Source organism: Aricia agestis, chromosome 16, assembly GCF_905147365.1.
Source record: "Aricia agestis chromosome 16, ilAriAges1.1, whole genome shotgun sequence".
Taxonomy (NCBI): domain Eukaryota; kingdom Metazoa; phylum Arthropoda; class Insecta; order Lepidoptera; family Lycaenidae; genus Aricia; species Aricia agestis.
In genome coordinates this window covers 9,576,508-9,589,922 of record NC_056421.1, presented here as the reverse complement: position 1 = coordinate 9,589,922, position 13,415 = coordinate 9,576,508, and the positions used below count along the sequence as shown (strand labels likewise).

The following is a 13,415-nucleotide window of genomic DNA, read 5'->3' as shown; positions in this document are numbered from 1 at the left end:
CCAAAGAAGTTTCCTATTACTTACTTTCAAACAGATACCCAATGAAATTTATAATAAGTAGTTTGCTTTCAAGTACTTTGTGAATTATTGTTTGTTTTAATTTGATCTACGTGGGTAATTTTGTATTAAGTACTTACCCAACCTATAGTGTACCAACCTAGGTACCTAACCTAGGTTGGTACACTATAGTATGTAATACCTAGGTACCTAGTAATTAAAATAAATTAAAATAACTAAGTATATAAACTTTCGTGCAGATATCCCTACGGGCGACTAGTCGCTTACCGATCAGCCCCTGTAGACAAGTGGCAAAACGCTAACGCGAACGCTAACGTATTCGCTAGCGAAGCGATGACTAATGTCAAATCGCATACATTTTGTAGCGCTAGCGTTAGCGTCAGCGTTAGCGCTTTGCCACTTGTCTACAAGCCAAAGCCTTTAAAAATCAGTCAAGTGTGAGTTGGGCTCGCGCACGAAGGGTTTCGTACCACAATAGAGCAAAAATAGGCTGAAAATTGTATTTTTGTATGGGAGCCTCCCTTAATTATTTCATTTATTTAAATGTTATTATAGCCAGGTTGGCCGACGGTGGCGATGGATCGGGATGAATGGAAGGACTTGGGGGAGGCCTTTGCCCGGCAGTGGGACTGCATAGGCTCTTAAAAAAAATGTTATTATAAATTATTAAAGTGCAAATAAATTGAGCAAAAAATCAAGTTATTGTATGGGTAACCCCCCTTAAATATTTAATTTATTTTGTTTTTAGTATTGATTGTTGTTATAGCGGCAACAGATAAACCTACACAATCTGTGAAAATTTCAGAAGTCTAGCTATAGCGGTTCTTGAGATACGAGACATACAGACGGACAGACATCAAAGTCTTAGTAATAGGGTCCCATTTTACCCTTTGGGTACGGAACCCAAAGGGTAAAACGGGACCCTATTTCTAAGACTTTCCGTTCCGTATCCGTATTATAGAGCAAAAATAGAAAAAAAATGTGTTTGGTGTAGGGAGCCCCCCTTAATTATTTATTTTATTTAAATTTTACTATTAATTATTAAAATATAAATAGAGCTGAGTATGTTGTGAACATTTCAGGTGCCTACCTGTTGTCATCAATCATCATTGATATCGAGAAAAAAAATAAAAATGTTTGAATCATAAACTTATAATATACTGGTTTGAATAATCACGTTTTTTTATTTTGTTTTTAGTACATATTTGTTGTTACTTGTTATAGCGGCAACAGAAATAAATAATCTGTGAAAATTTCAACTTTCTTGCCTATTACTATAGACGAATTATGTTCTTGAGTTACAGCCTAGAGACAGATAGACAGACAGACGGACAGACATCGAAGTATTAGTAATAGGGTCCCGTTTTACCCTTTGGGAACCCTAAAAAAGGAATAAAAAAATAACTAAGTAATTTAATCTTTAATCGCACGATTTTCGTGCGATAAACAAATTTAAGCGCAAGTGCGCAACGGAGTTGTCTAGTTGTATCTTCATAAAAATTTAAATTGTGTTACACTACACACCAGGGAAAATTGTCGATCCGTCGGCCCGGAGCGATTGCAAAAGATCATAACTCAAACGCCCGGCCCGGCTAATAATTCACAGAATTCAACTTCATTCTAAAACGCCATAAATAAAAGTCAGGCGCTTGTAAAAATTGGATCTGTCCTACATTGTAATATCTCCAGCAATAAATAACGGGACCGCCGCGTCAACAGGAAACTGAGGCACTGTCAAACTTTTGCAGAACCAGGACTTAGGCGGCAGGCCTTTTGTAGCCTTGGTTTTAAGGCTAAGTAACACGATACGACGTCGCGTCGTGGGATTCTATGACGAACATCGTAAAAAAAAAACGGCGAAAAACTCTATGAGTCTGCGCCAGTGTAAAGCCCAATCCCCACTCGCGCGCGAACCGCGCGCGGACCGCGCGCGACGCCGCGAAATTTCCGCGAAACGTGAGTGTGGATCCGATTCGCAAATTTTTCGCACTTCGCGGCTGGTTCCCCGACCGCATCCACACTCGCGCGCGAACCGTGCGCGACGCCGCGGCGCCGCGGCGCCGTGGCACCGCGAAATTCTTGCGAAGCATGAGTGAGAGATCCGATTCGCATATGTTTAGCACTTCGCGGCCCGTTCCCCGATTGTTGTCGGTTTTCTGTCCCGCGACAAAGAGATTTTTTTTAAATCTTTATTTTAATAAGGGCTTTTGCCATACAAGACATGCCAGCATTTAGTGAACAGATAATTAATCCTACTTTATACTTTATTACTTTTAAATACTTTATTACTTTATATACTTTATTACTTTATACTTTATAATATTATAAAGGCGAAAGTTTGTTTGGATGTATGAATGTATGGATGTTTGTTACTCTTTCACGCAAAAACTACTGAATGATATATTCAGTTGTCAGAATAACATATAGGCTACAAATTTTGTAGCCTATATGTTATTCTGATGTATAAGCTAAGTATAATATTATTGTAAAGTTTTTTCAAAATTCAACTGATTTTCAAAATTTTTCTTTTGGCTTACAGAGTATCATCTCAATTTGGTACTATACTCACAAAAGTGGTGATCTGATGCTGGGAGCCATGACTAATCGAGGAAACTCCTCAAAATTTATATGGAAACATGTGGTGACTTCGGTTTCGTGGGAAGTAGTCTAAGCATAATATGCAATCAACAAGTAAGATTTCGCACCAAGGTATACCATAATTAGGTTAGAAAGGTGCTAAGATAACTCCTTTGCATTGCTTTAAGAACGGAAAGCATATGCTATAACTATGCAAATTACATTCATTATCACTACCATATTATACCTTATAAAGTTATATGCATCCCATGATTATGAGCCTATTATGACCCATTGGTACTTTTCATAGTCATTTAGATCAAGATTTGATTTTGTCAAGCGATTTAAAAAATATTTATTTCTTTGATTGAACACGTTAATCACAGGAACTATTGGTCCGATAAAAAATATTTTAGTGTTAGATAGCTCATTTATCAAAGAAGGCTATAGGCTATTTTATCACGCAAACTAATAGGAACGAAGAAACAGAGGAAATGTGGTTAAAACGGAAAATTATTAGCAAGGGTTTATCTCACGAACTACTAAAGCAATTTTGTATGTTATTGGCACAGATATAGGTAGGTATGTGAGAGACTACGTGAAGAGAGATAAGCTATTTTATTGCAAAAAGAAGTACGATTTCCGTAAAATTCCTAATAATTTACGCGAGCGAAGCCGCGCGGGCCATCTAGCTTATAATATAAATTATAAAGTAAGATAAATACGGCTCGAGGGCGCAAACTACACTGCGGACATGTCGCGAACTTTGCGAGTGTAGATTAGTGTAGATTTGGCAGTATACGCGATCCGCGCCGCGGTTCGCGGCGTGCTGTCGCGCGCGAGTGTGGAGCAGCAGATTTGGCAGTATGCGTGATCCGCGCCGCGGTTCGCGGCGCTATCGCGCGCGAGTGTGGATCAGCAGTTAGTTGAGCCTAAGGGCCGGGACACATAAACACGATACGACGTCGTGTCGTGTTTATGTGTCCCGGCCCTCAGGCTCAACTTACACTGGCGCAGACTCATCGAGTTTTTCGCCAAAGCATATTCGTATATATTATATTGTCTCATTTAAGTAGAAGTTTCTGCTATAAAAATATGGAAGCGTCGAAAAACGAATGTGCGCGTCGACGCGCGCTCCTATATTATTTTCAAGGCTCCTATATTTTATCCGCCACCCCATGTACGAAATCGACCGGCCCCCTTTAATGGACGCTGACACTCCCTTAAGAGGATACACCAGGAGCGAGAGAAATTGAAAATATGTATTTGAAAATGTCTCAAGTCTCCCACCGCAGAGCTCGATAGAGACAATACGACAAAAGTTCTAATAAAAGAACAGAAAATCTTTGATTCGTTGTCCGCTGATTCCTTCTCCAAAACTGAACCGATTTAAGTACTTTTTTCATTAAGAATTAAAGCAAGGATTGAACTGTGTTCCTATGTTTTATTTTTTTATGTATATTCTAGCCAGTTTTGTTTTCTGGGTGTTTGAAAACAGAGGAAAATCTGACCTTTTTTTGGATTTTTGGACGTTCTTATCTTTTTTAATAATAAAATTATGAAAAAAAGAAAACATAGGGACATGCTAATAGTGGCCATAGATATTCAGGAAAAAAATCATAACTCTACCGGCATTATCCAGGGAGGAAACAGGGGACAACGTTTGTATGAAAAAACGGCGGTGTGGACTCCTCTTAAGACCCTGCTGCCCCTAGGCCGCGGCCTAATTACCTATAAATCCGGGGCTGCTACGCTACCACACATTGGTGACCTTGTACTTAAATAACTAATAGAACAATAGAAATGAATGTGCAGTAGGCAAGAAAGTAGAAACGTGACGCGTCACGAACTCGCGACGCTTCAACTCTGCCCCAGTGTGAGTTAAGCCTATAAAGGTATTGTAGCGGACCATACAGCGCACAATTCTGCATCGCGCTATCGAAGTTTCTGAGAACGGTAAGAAATATAAAACGTCTGCGACGTCAGTGGTCAGCCTGGTCGAGTGGCGAGTATAGCACTCCGCTCAGTCGGAAGATCTTTTGTTGTTACCACTCAGTGGCGAATTTAGACATATTTTTATGTCCGCCATCCTGTGTACGAAATCTACCGGCCCCCTTTAATGGACGCTGACGCTCCCTTAAGACGCTGCTGCCCCTAGGCCGCGGCCTAATTATAAATCCGGGGCTGCTACGCTACCACACATTGGTGACCTTCGACAAAAAGCCTTCTTCTGGACATCATCATCACTTTCTTCATCCATATACGTGCTCATTATAAACGTAAACCATTACTTACTTGAACGTGAACAGTGTGAAACAGCTATAATGGCTCATTTTCATTGGTCGTTAACTCTTTCGTTATACAGCATGCGGGCAGTCCCCGCAGCCGAGATAACGACCAATGAAAGTTATAAGTCGATACGTGTTCGTTACACCGCCTGCGGGGATTGCCCGCATGCTTTATACCGACCGTGATATCGATCAATGAAATTCATCGGTCGATATACAGCTTGCGGGACGCGAGTTGCCACGTTTCCGACAGTTCCCAATGGCCGCCATACTACTGCAAAGGAAATCTTGGATATAATGCCTCACGAAATTGAGTGTCTTTTTTCTGAAGTCGTGTTTCTATTTTATTTAATAAATCTTCAAATAAGTCATTAGATAATCTAAAAAAATTATCATGATCTTCTACTGTATCACACTCCAAATGCAATTGTAACTCCTTACACAATGTTTCTGACGCGCCATGCCTGTTTCTATTTTTCAGTAAAGTTCGCACCCAAAATCTTTTTCTCTTCTCCTTCAGTGACGCTAATAGTTTCTTCTTCAATAAATCACAGACAGTCAAAATTGCTCCGCGTAACATCAATTGTTGTTCCATGGCAAGAACATCTGTAACTGGCGACGAACACAGAGGTTCTCCCCAGCCCTGCGGGCCCTATCGACTAATGAAAACGGTTTCCCGAATGCGGGCCCTGTGGCACGCGTTCCAGAAATCTCCCGCACCCCGCATGCAGGCCCTATCGACTAATGAAAACGGTTCCCCGAATGCGGGCCCTGTGGCACGCGTTCCAGAAATCTCCCGCACCCCGCATGCGGGCCCTATCGACTAATGAAAACGGTTCCCCGAATGCGAGCCCTGTGGCATACGTTTCAGAAATCTCCCGCACCCCATTTAATTTATATGACTTAAGGAGTAAATGCACGGCACATTAGATTTGACTGGATAAATCTAACTTTATGGCGGATAAACGTCCGAATTCCGCGACATCATTTAATTGGAAAAAAATTACTTTAATAAAAATTAGCGAAGCTATCAAGGGTGGACGGATTTGATGGATTTAGGGACACAGAGAGAGAAAAGAGAGTAAGTATGGAACACTAATGAAACGAAGTCATAAATTAGTTTGTACTATGTATTATCCTCCACATCTCCTATCCACCAAAACACTAGACTATTCTCACAACTACTAGAATATTTCGTATTCAAGTCTTTTGCATTTACATCACAAGTATTCTCCATTGGTTCTGTCTTTATATCATCTTCAAATATCGCCTGATGATCTACAAAGTGGTATTGGCCTGAACCTGTAGCAAGTATTGGCCTAAGCGGATGTATTGATATGCTGTTGCAACAATCTGTATGCAACGGAAACTGAAACAGAAAAAAATGTTATATGAAATACTTTACATACATACTTTTTAAAATAATTTGATAGAACTTGCAAAAACTTAGAAAACAATAATATTATATTTGTACTAATTGGCACAATTCTTTCTGGAAGTGTGTTTATGAGAATTAAATGGATTAAAAGTATGTATTATTGCTAATATGGGTATAATGGGTTATAGAGGAAAACATTAACCTATCTGACACTTATATTTTGTAGATTGTGAAAGAGACACTTATTGTTTAAAATAATATTTTGTAAAACCTACCTTAAAAGTAACATTGTCTTTATCAACATCTGCTACATCTAAACCATCTTTCCAACTAACAGCATTCTCATCCCAGACTTTCACAATACCATCAGTGCCACCAGACACTAAGTACTTCCCGCATGGAGAAATATCAAAGTAAATCCTTTGGTTTGTATCTACCACCCTTGACAATATATTTAGAGGTCGTCTGTAGTATCTAATGTCCCATACGAGAAGTTTGTTGTCTTTTCTTGCGCCGGACACTAATTTTAAGCCATCTGGGGTAAATTTCATATGTGTGACTCCACCTGTAATTATTATTTAAAAAATTTAATTTTCCATCATCATCAACCAATAAAAAAACCCAACTGCTTTGATTTACCCAGTGTCAGTCTCACAACTAAGATAGATTCAATAAGACCTTTTGATCTTTTATTAACAAGCTGTTAAGGGTTAAATTATTCAAACCCTTAGCATTTGAGATTAAAAAATTGTATGTTTTTTTACATACTTATTATAAGTAGGTTCAGAGAAGTTGATTCCTAGGCAGACGGTGGACTTAAGTAAGTTGGTTGCATTATGTCAAACTCATCCAACCGATCACAGCTCAGTGGTAACATTGAATTGACATAAGACAACCAAGCAAGTTCAAACAACATAGGTCTATCAACTGCCTAGAAATCAATTTCCTCGGCTCAGTTCCAAAAGTTATAAATAGAGTTTTCAGCTTTACTGTACCCGAGTGTCCATGCATTTTGCCAATACTCTTGTATGTGCCCATTTCATTAATGTTATATAGAGTGATTGTTGTATTCCATGACCCCATGGCTACTAAATTTCTGTCCGTAGCAAAACAGGAGGCTGGTGAATTGGTTTTATGCTCTACAAACTCTCTGCCTGGTCTAAAAAAATGAAAATATTTTTGAAATGTTTCATATTATGTTAAGCCTACAAAGAGATATTTGTAATTTGGACATAGACTAATGATAAAGGTATTCAGTTATGGATTCACATTTTTTTTTTACTTAATCATTTCTTTGTTTCTATTAAAATTGTAAAGTATAACATTTTTTTTAAAGTACCTTTATACCTTACCTTTCCACATCAAAAGTTCTTAAAGCCTTCTTATATCCAGCAATAATTCTTGTTCCATCCAAGTTGAAAGTCACAGACAGGGCTGGCTCCATCTCGTCAACAGCATTGAAGCCTCGGTACGAACATCTGAGTGATCCATCAAATGCATCCCACATTTGCACTGGTGCATTTTGTCTTGTTGTGAGCCAGCTGTAAATGTTAAGTCAAAGTCAAAAATTTTTATTCAGAATAAGTTTTTTTCAAACACTTTCTAAACGTTGACGCTACTGGGGCCTACCACCGGTTCGGGAACTAACCCGGCGAGAAGAACCGGCGTAAGAAACTCACACGGGGCCATCATTTACCAAAAAGATGGAAAAATGTTAAATGTGATATTAATATTCCATGAAATGTACAACTTCAATAAGTCTAAGTTACAAAATTTTAAATTTGAAGGTTTGTAACTTGTTAAAGTATTATTGAAGAAACATAAAAAACATAAATGTTACAGGCAGATACACACAAACACATTACTAAATAGTGCTCACCAACAACTTTCTGGAACATTACTATTCATGCCAGGATACCAACAGAAGTCATACACTAGGCCGCTTTCTTTGATATGAATAATAGAGTCTAGTATATCAATAGTGCGTTCTCTGGACACGTTGGCCGTGTATAAGTCTCTTGGGAGCTCCTGCACGTGTACTCCATCGTTGTTGACCACGGACAAGCAACACGTTCCGTCTGGGGACCATTTACAACCTCGCAAGTAAGGCTGGAGTTCACCACTTGCTTTTTTATTTGAAAGCGACCACGAGGAGTTGCACAGTTCCACAAGAGTTTTGTCAGCAAACAGTGGAATATATTGTGGTAAATATTCTTCATTTACATCGCTTTGTGAGTTTGTATTCCCATTGGTATGATCCACCTGAGGTGAATTTATTGTTTCATCATTAACCGCTGATAAAAGGTTATCGTTAAGTTCTGTTTGGTGTTCATCGATTTCCATGTGTCCTAATGTATTAACATCTTCCATTTTTGTCTAAAAATTATCAAAAATTAACTTTATTAACCCGTAACCGCGTACAATGTTTACATTTACATGCTGACCGCTACTTCTTCTTCCTCGAGGTATTTTGATTTTTGACATTAATACCACAGTCCACAGAATACAAATGATTAATACAAAATATAAATTATAAAATTAGGTATGACATTAGTGATCTGACATTTATATATTTTTTATTCGTAAATTCCTGACTGATCAGTGATCACAGATCACTTGACTGATGACTCTTGACTTGAGTGAGTCGTGACTCATGAGTGATGAGTCTTGACCTTGAACGTTTTTCTGACCTTCTCATAGACAATGCACATAAAATTGACATTGATGGTTGACATAACAATTGACATTGACATTACATTTGTATTTTTGTCCAAACTTCAGTATCAGTTTTTTGCACAAATTGTCATTGTAGTTTTTGGACTTGATTTACTGCCTGGAAATTAATTTAAATTTTAAACTTTTAATTATTTCTTTGCAATTAATTCATTGTCTGAGAATCAGTAATAATTATTAGCAATCATTTAATCAAATGTGTGTTTTAATTAGCAAGATTGATATTTACTATAAATTAAGTAAGCGTAAATAAGTAATAACAGTTCACGTAATAACTCAAAAACTTTTGAATATATCCGACGGATTGAATGGAATCTCGATGATTCGTCGCGAAGAACTTTGTAAATACATTGTCTGATAATGTACATGTAGATGTAGACTTTAGATACCAAATATATCGATACTTTGCAGATGTCTCTTAGGGTAGTAAATCGTGGTTTTCGGTCGACTGCGAGATTTTTGTCCAAAAATATGTCGGTGGGTGAGACTCCCGCCAAAGCGGCGCTGTGCTGCGGAGACGCTGAAGGCTCACCACCAACGTACGCGATGTACGAGGCCTTAAAAGACTCGTGCCAAAACAACGCATCATATTTCCAACCTGATGATAGTGAAAATGGACAACGGCTGTACCAGGGGTTCATGACACTCATAGACCACATAGACTCTGTTTGGCCACTTGTGGATCATGTTAGAAAGGTAAGCCACATTTTTGTTATCTACTATTTTTGCTGAGAAAATTTGAAAAATACCTTTCTGTGTGTACTTAATTCTCAAATTGTGGGACATAATCCTTTCCCAGTCTTACACTACATCTGTGTGTACAAAATTTACCTAGTTTTTTCTAAGCCAATATGGTGGGGAAAACAAACAGATCTTTTGCCTCTATAATATTAGTAGAGATAGCCAACTGTTTGCTCTATCTTTTATTATTTATATTTAACCTTAATGATATATAATTATGAAATTAATTTTCCTATTTTGTATCTGCTTTGTATACAGATGACTATTTAATTTGACACATGTGTACATAGAAGACAGTGGCGTATAATGATAAATGATAACATAGATTTATGTTAACTTATCGGGAGCTATAAACAGATGCTTAATTAAGAAGTTCATTGTATGCCACATACAATTTATTGCTATTAGTCATCCATATTATAATAATTAAAGGGATAGTAAATATTAACCTTTGCCCAATAATTTTGTCTTGAAACCTTACTTAGAAAAGCAAATTTAAAGCTAGGTATGTAAGTTTTGTAGCTAGCAGACTAGACTATAATATCAAAATAGATACATATTAGATAAATGATAGAATTTCAAAATTTTAAAAAATATAAAAAACTAGAAACAAGATACCTATAAATAGAAATGGAAGTACATTAAACAATAATTATTATCATTAGCATGCAATGGAATAGAATTTCTTTAATATTACATAATCTTGTTTAAATAAATTTATGATAATTATGTTCTGTTCTGAGATGTTATTCCATGTTTTACAAAAATATTTTAGTAACCAATCTGCATGTATTAAATTAGTAATTTAAATGAGGCAATATTAGATTATTTATATTTTCTTTTTATTGAATAGGTACAAATATTGCTGGGCTGACTTATTAAATTTAGTACTAAGAACATTTGAATAATAGGACAGGAGAGTGCAATTAATTTTATCAACAACTAGTGTAGTAACTAGTAACTCAATGCTACTTTTAAATGACTTCCCATGAGATACTGTAACAAGTAACAACTGGGTTTCTCCCATGGTGTTGCCATGGATAAAAGCTATTTATTAATACTTTGGGATTTTTGCAGGTAGCCCCACTATATGATTTCGACAGTAAGTCACCAGGCAATGGGTACAGGAGTTTTGTGTCAGTTGTGGATAGCTGTATACTGCATGGATTGAAACTGAGTCGACAAGTTTGCACAAAGCGAGACACACTACTGTTCCGGAAAGGATATTTTGTCAAGTAAGATTTTTATTTATTTCTGTACACTATTAGAAAGTACCTACCGAAATAAATAATATGTCATCTGAAACCGAATCCTGTACCCCTGGAGTTTTTATGGAATTACTAAAAAAAGCAGACATTCTGGTACCAGCCAGCTTTCACAGGAGACGTCTTTTAGGTGACTCAAAATATCTCCATACTTCATTTCATCTTAAATCAGCTTACCAGTTTAAACCGATTTGAGAGGATGACTGATATTTTCTTTTTGATGTGACAAGAGTCTAGACACAGTTTCGCATTCGTAAATATTTCTAGAAATCTATACTAATATTATAATTGGGAAGAGTTTGTTTGTTTGTTTGAACGCGCTAATCTCAGGAACCACTGGTCCGATTTGAAAAATTCTTTCAGTGTTAGATAGCCCATTTATCGAGAAAGGCTAGAGGCTATTTTTATCATGTTAAGACTAATAGGAGCGAAGAATTAGAGGAAAATGTGAAAAAGACGGGGGAAATTATTTGAAAGGGCTTATCTCACGAACTACTGGAGCAATGTTTCTGTTATTTGACACAGGTAAGAAGTAGACCACGTGAAGTATCATAGGCTATTTTTTGCGAACTAATTTGTCTGTGAAATATCTAATTTACGCGGGCGAAATGAAATGAAATGATATTTATTTGGATAAAATATGGTTGCTAAAGATGTTACATTTCGGTAGATCGCTATTACTATTTTGTCGTAGTTGACGACGTCCAAATAATATTATAATAGAAGCTGCAGGGAACGTTTAATTTCGCGTGGTCACGACATCACGCGTAAACGGCTGGACCCATTTTGCTGAAATTTGGTATTGACAATAATAAAGATATTTTGAGTCCCGAAAAAGAACATAGGATACATTTTGTCCCGGAAAAATGTACGGTTACTGCACAATATCCTTTTATGATTTGAGCGTAAACTATTCAATCTATAATAATAATATCTATCGACGCTTCACACCACGTCAGTCTGGCCCCGTGGTAAGTACCTGAAGGACTTGTGTTACGGGTACCAGACAACGGATATATATTTAATACTTTTTATACTATACATATATTTAAGATTTTTTATTATATGATACACATATTTAATACACATCCATGACCCAGGAACTTTGTGAAACTTTTTGTTCCGTCGGCGGGATTCGAACCCGCGACCCCCGGCTTGAGCTACCAACGCGCTCACCACTAAGCCACAGAGGTCGTCAAATCTATTTTGAAGGAATTTGGTATGGAGATACTTTGAGTCTCGGGAAAGGACAAGGAATACTAATTTTGTCCCGGAAAATGTACGGTTCCCTCATAATGAACTTTTATGATTATCGCCTAAACTATTCAATCTATTTTGATAAAATTTGGCATGGAGATTGGAGATACTAATTTGAATCTGGGACAAGGAATGTTTTTTGTCCCGGAAAAATGTGCGGTTCCCACACAATAATATACTTTCTGATTTGCGCGTAAACGACTCAATCGATGTAACTATAAATTAAAGTCCATGCGGACATCGGATGTCGGATGCGGGTAACAGCTAGTAATTTATTATATGGCAAAACAACGTTTGCCGGGTCAACTAGTGTTATTATCATAGCAAATACCTAATACATATAATCTATATACACGTCTCTCGTCATACATCGATTTTACGTTAACAAACAAATGTCAATTGCTATTGTTTATTTACGCACGTACATGGTAAATCAACCGCGTAATTAACGCTTACGTCTCCATAGCTACTAATTACTCATTAACATGCCAGCTCGGCTTGGCACAAAAACGTACGTGTTTAGAATCCCAAACATACTCTATTTTCTATGACAATTAATGCATTCGTAATGTCTTAATTAAGGCCATTTGAAGCCTAGGGTCAGTGGCGGGCGGCGGCCTTACCCATTGCGAGGTCCCGGGCGGCAGGTCTTTGAGAGACCCCGGTCAGCAGGTCTTTGCGAGGCCATTCGGCCGTCTGTCCACCGCCGCCGACAATGGGACCTTACCGCCAAAAATTCAAATAAAATGCCTCTTTATGACTTTTTCCTTGACGCGAGTCCCCTGCAAAAGCGAGGCCCTGAGCGATTGCCCTGTTCGCCACCCCCGAGGGCCACCACTGCCTAGGGTTACACTAAACGATATGGGACGCAACGATGCAATAGGAAAAGTGAAGTGGCGTAGTATTTGCTCTACTGCTAAGTACTCACATACGGTTTTGCTCGATCGAGCAATAACGTCGAGTAAAACCAGTGGCTCGGGCTTTCGTCCACACATTCAGCATTGCATGTATTTAATTCCATCGAGCCGGCTCGATGCGAGCCTTCGATCTGTGCGTTTAGCGGTCCACACAGTAATTATTACTGAATTTGGAGTAAAACTATCAAGCAAAACCGTATGTGAGTACTTAGCATTAACATGGCCAATGCCAGGTTTCGGA

General features: G+C 37.8%; 2 protein-coding genes across 9 annotated transcripts in view; one reads left to right on the top strand and one right to left on the bottom strand.

Moving 5' to 3' along the window:
• The first annotated feature begins 558 nt into the window (after nt 1–558).
• Nucleotides 559–13,415, top strand: part of LOC121734649 (hormone-sensitive lipase) — a 32,709-nt gene continuing 19,852 nt past the window's right edge. For 4 of the 7 annotated variants that reach the window (XM_042125246.1, XM_042125244.1, XM_042125245.1 and 1 more), the window contains exons 1-2: nt 9,240–9,690; nt 10,813–10,970. In XM_042125246.1, coding sequence (XP_041981180.1) covers nt 9,406–9,690; nt 10,813–10,970 — 443 coding nt within the window. In that variant the 5' untranslated portion in view covers nt 9,240–9,405. The other 3 variants (XM_042125243.1, XM_042125242.1, XM_042125241.1) reach the window with 3 other exon arrangements.
• On the bottom strand, nt 5,996–8,742 carry LOC121734651 (telomerase Cajal body protein 1 homolog). 2 transcript variants are annotated; one of them, XM_042125247.1, is made up of 5 exons: nt 8,141–8,742; nt 7,614–7,802; nt 7,257–7,420; nt 6,537–6,826; nt 5,996–6,252 (listed from the first exon to the last, which is right to left on the bottom strand). In XM_042125247.1, the coding sequence occupies exons 1-5, from the start codon at nt 8,629–8,631 to the stop codon at nt 6,010–6,012; spliced, it is 1,377 nt and encodes a 458-aa protein (XP_041981181.1). In that variant the 5' UTR covers nt 8,632–8,742; the 3' UTR covers nt 5,996–6,009. The 2 variants fall into 2 exon arrangements, with proteins under 2 accessions (XP_041981181.1, XP_041981182.1); XM_042125248.1 differs by having other exon boundaries at nt 6,537–6,830; nt 7,261–7,420.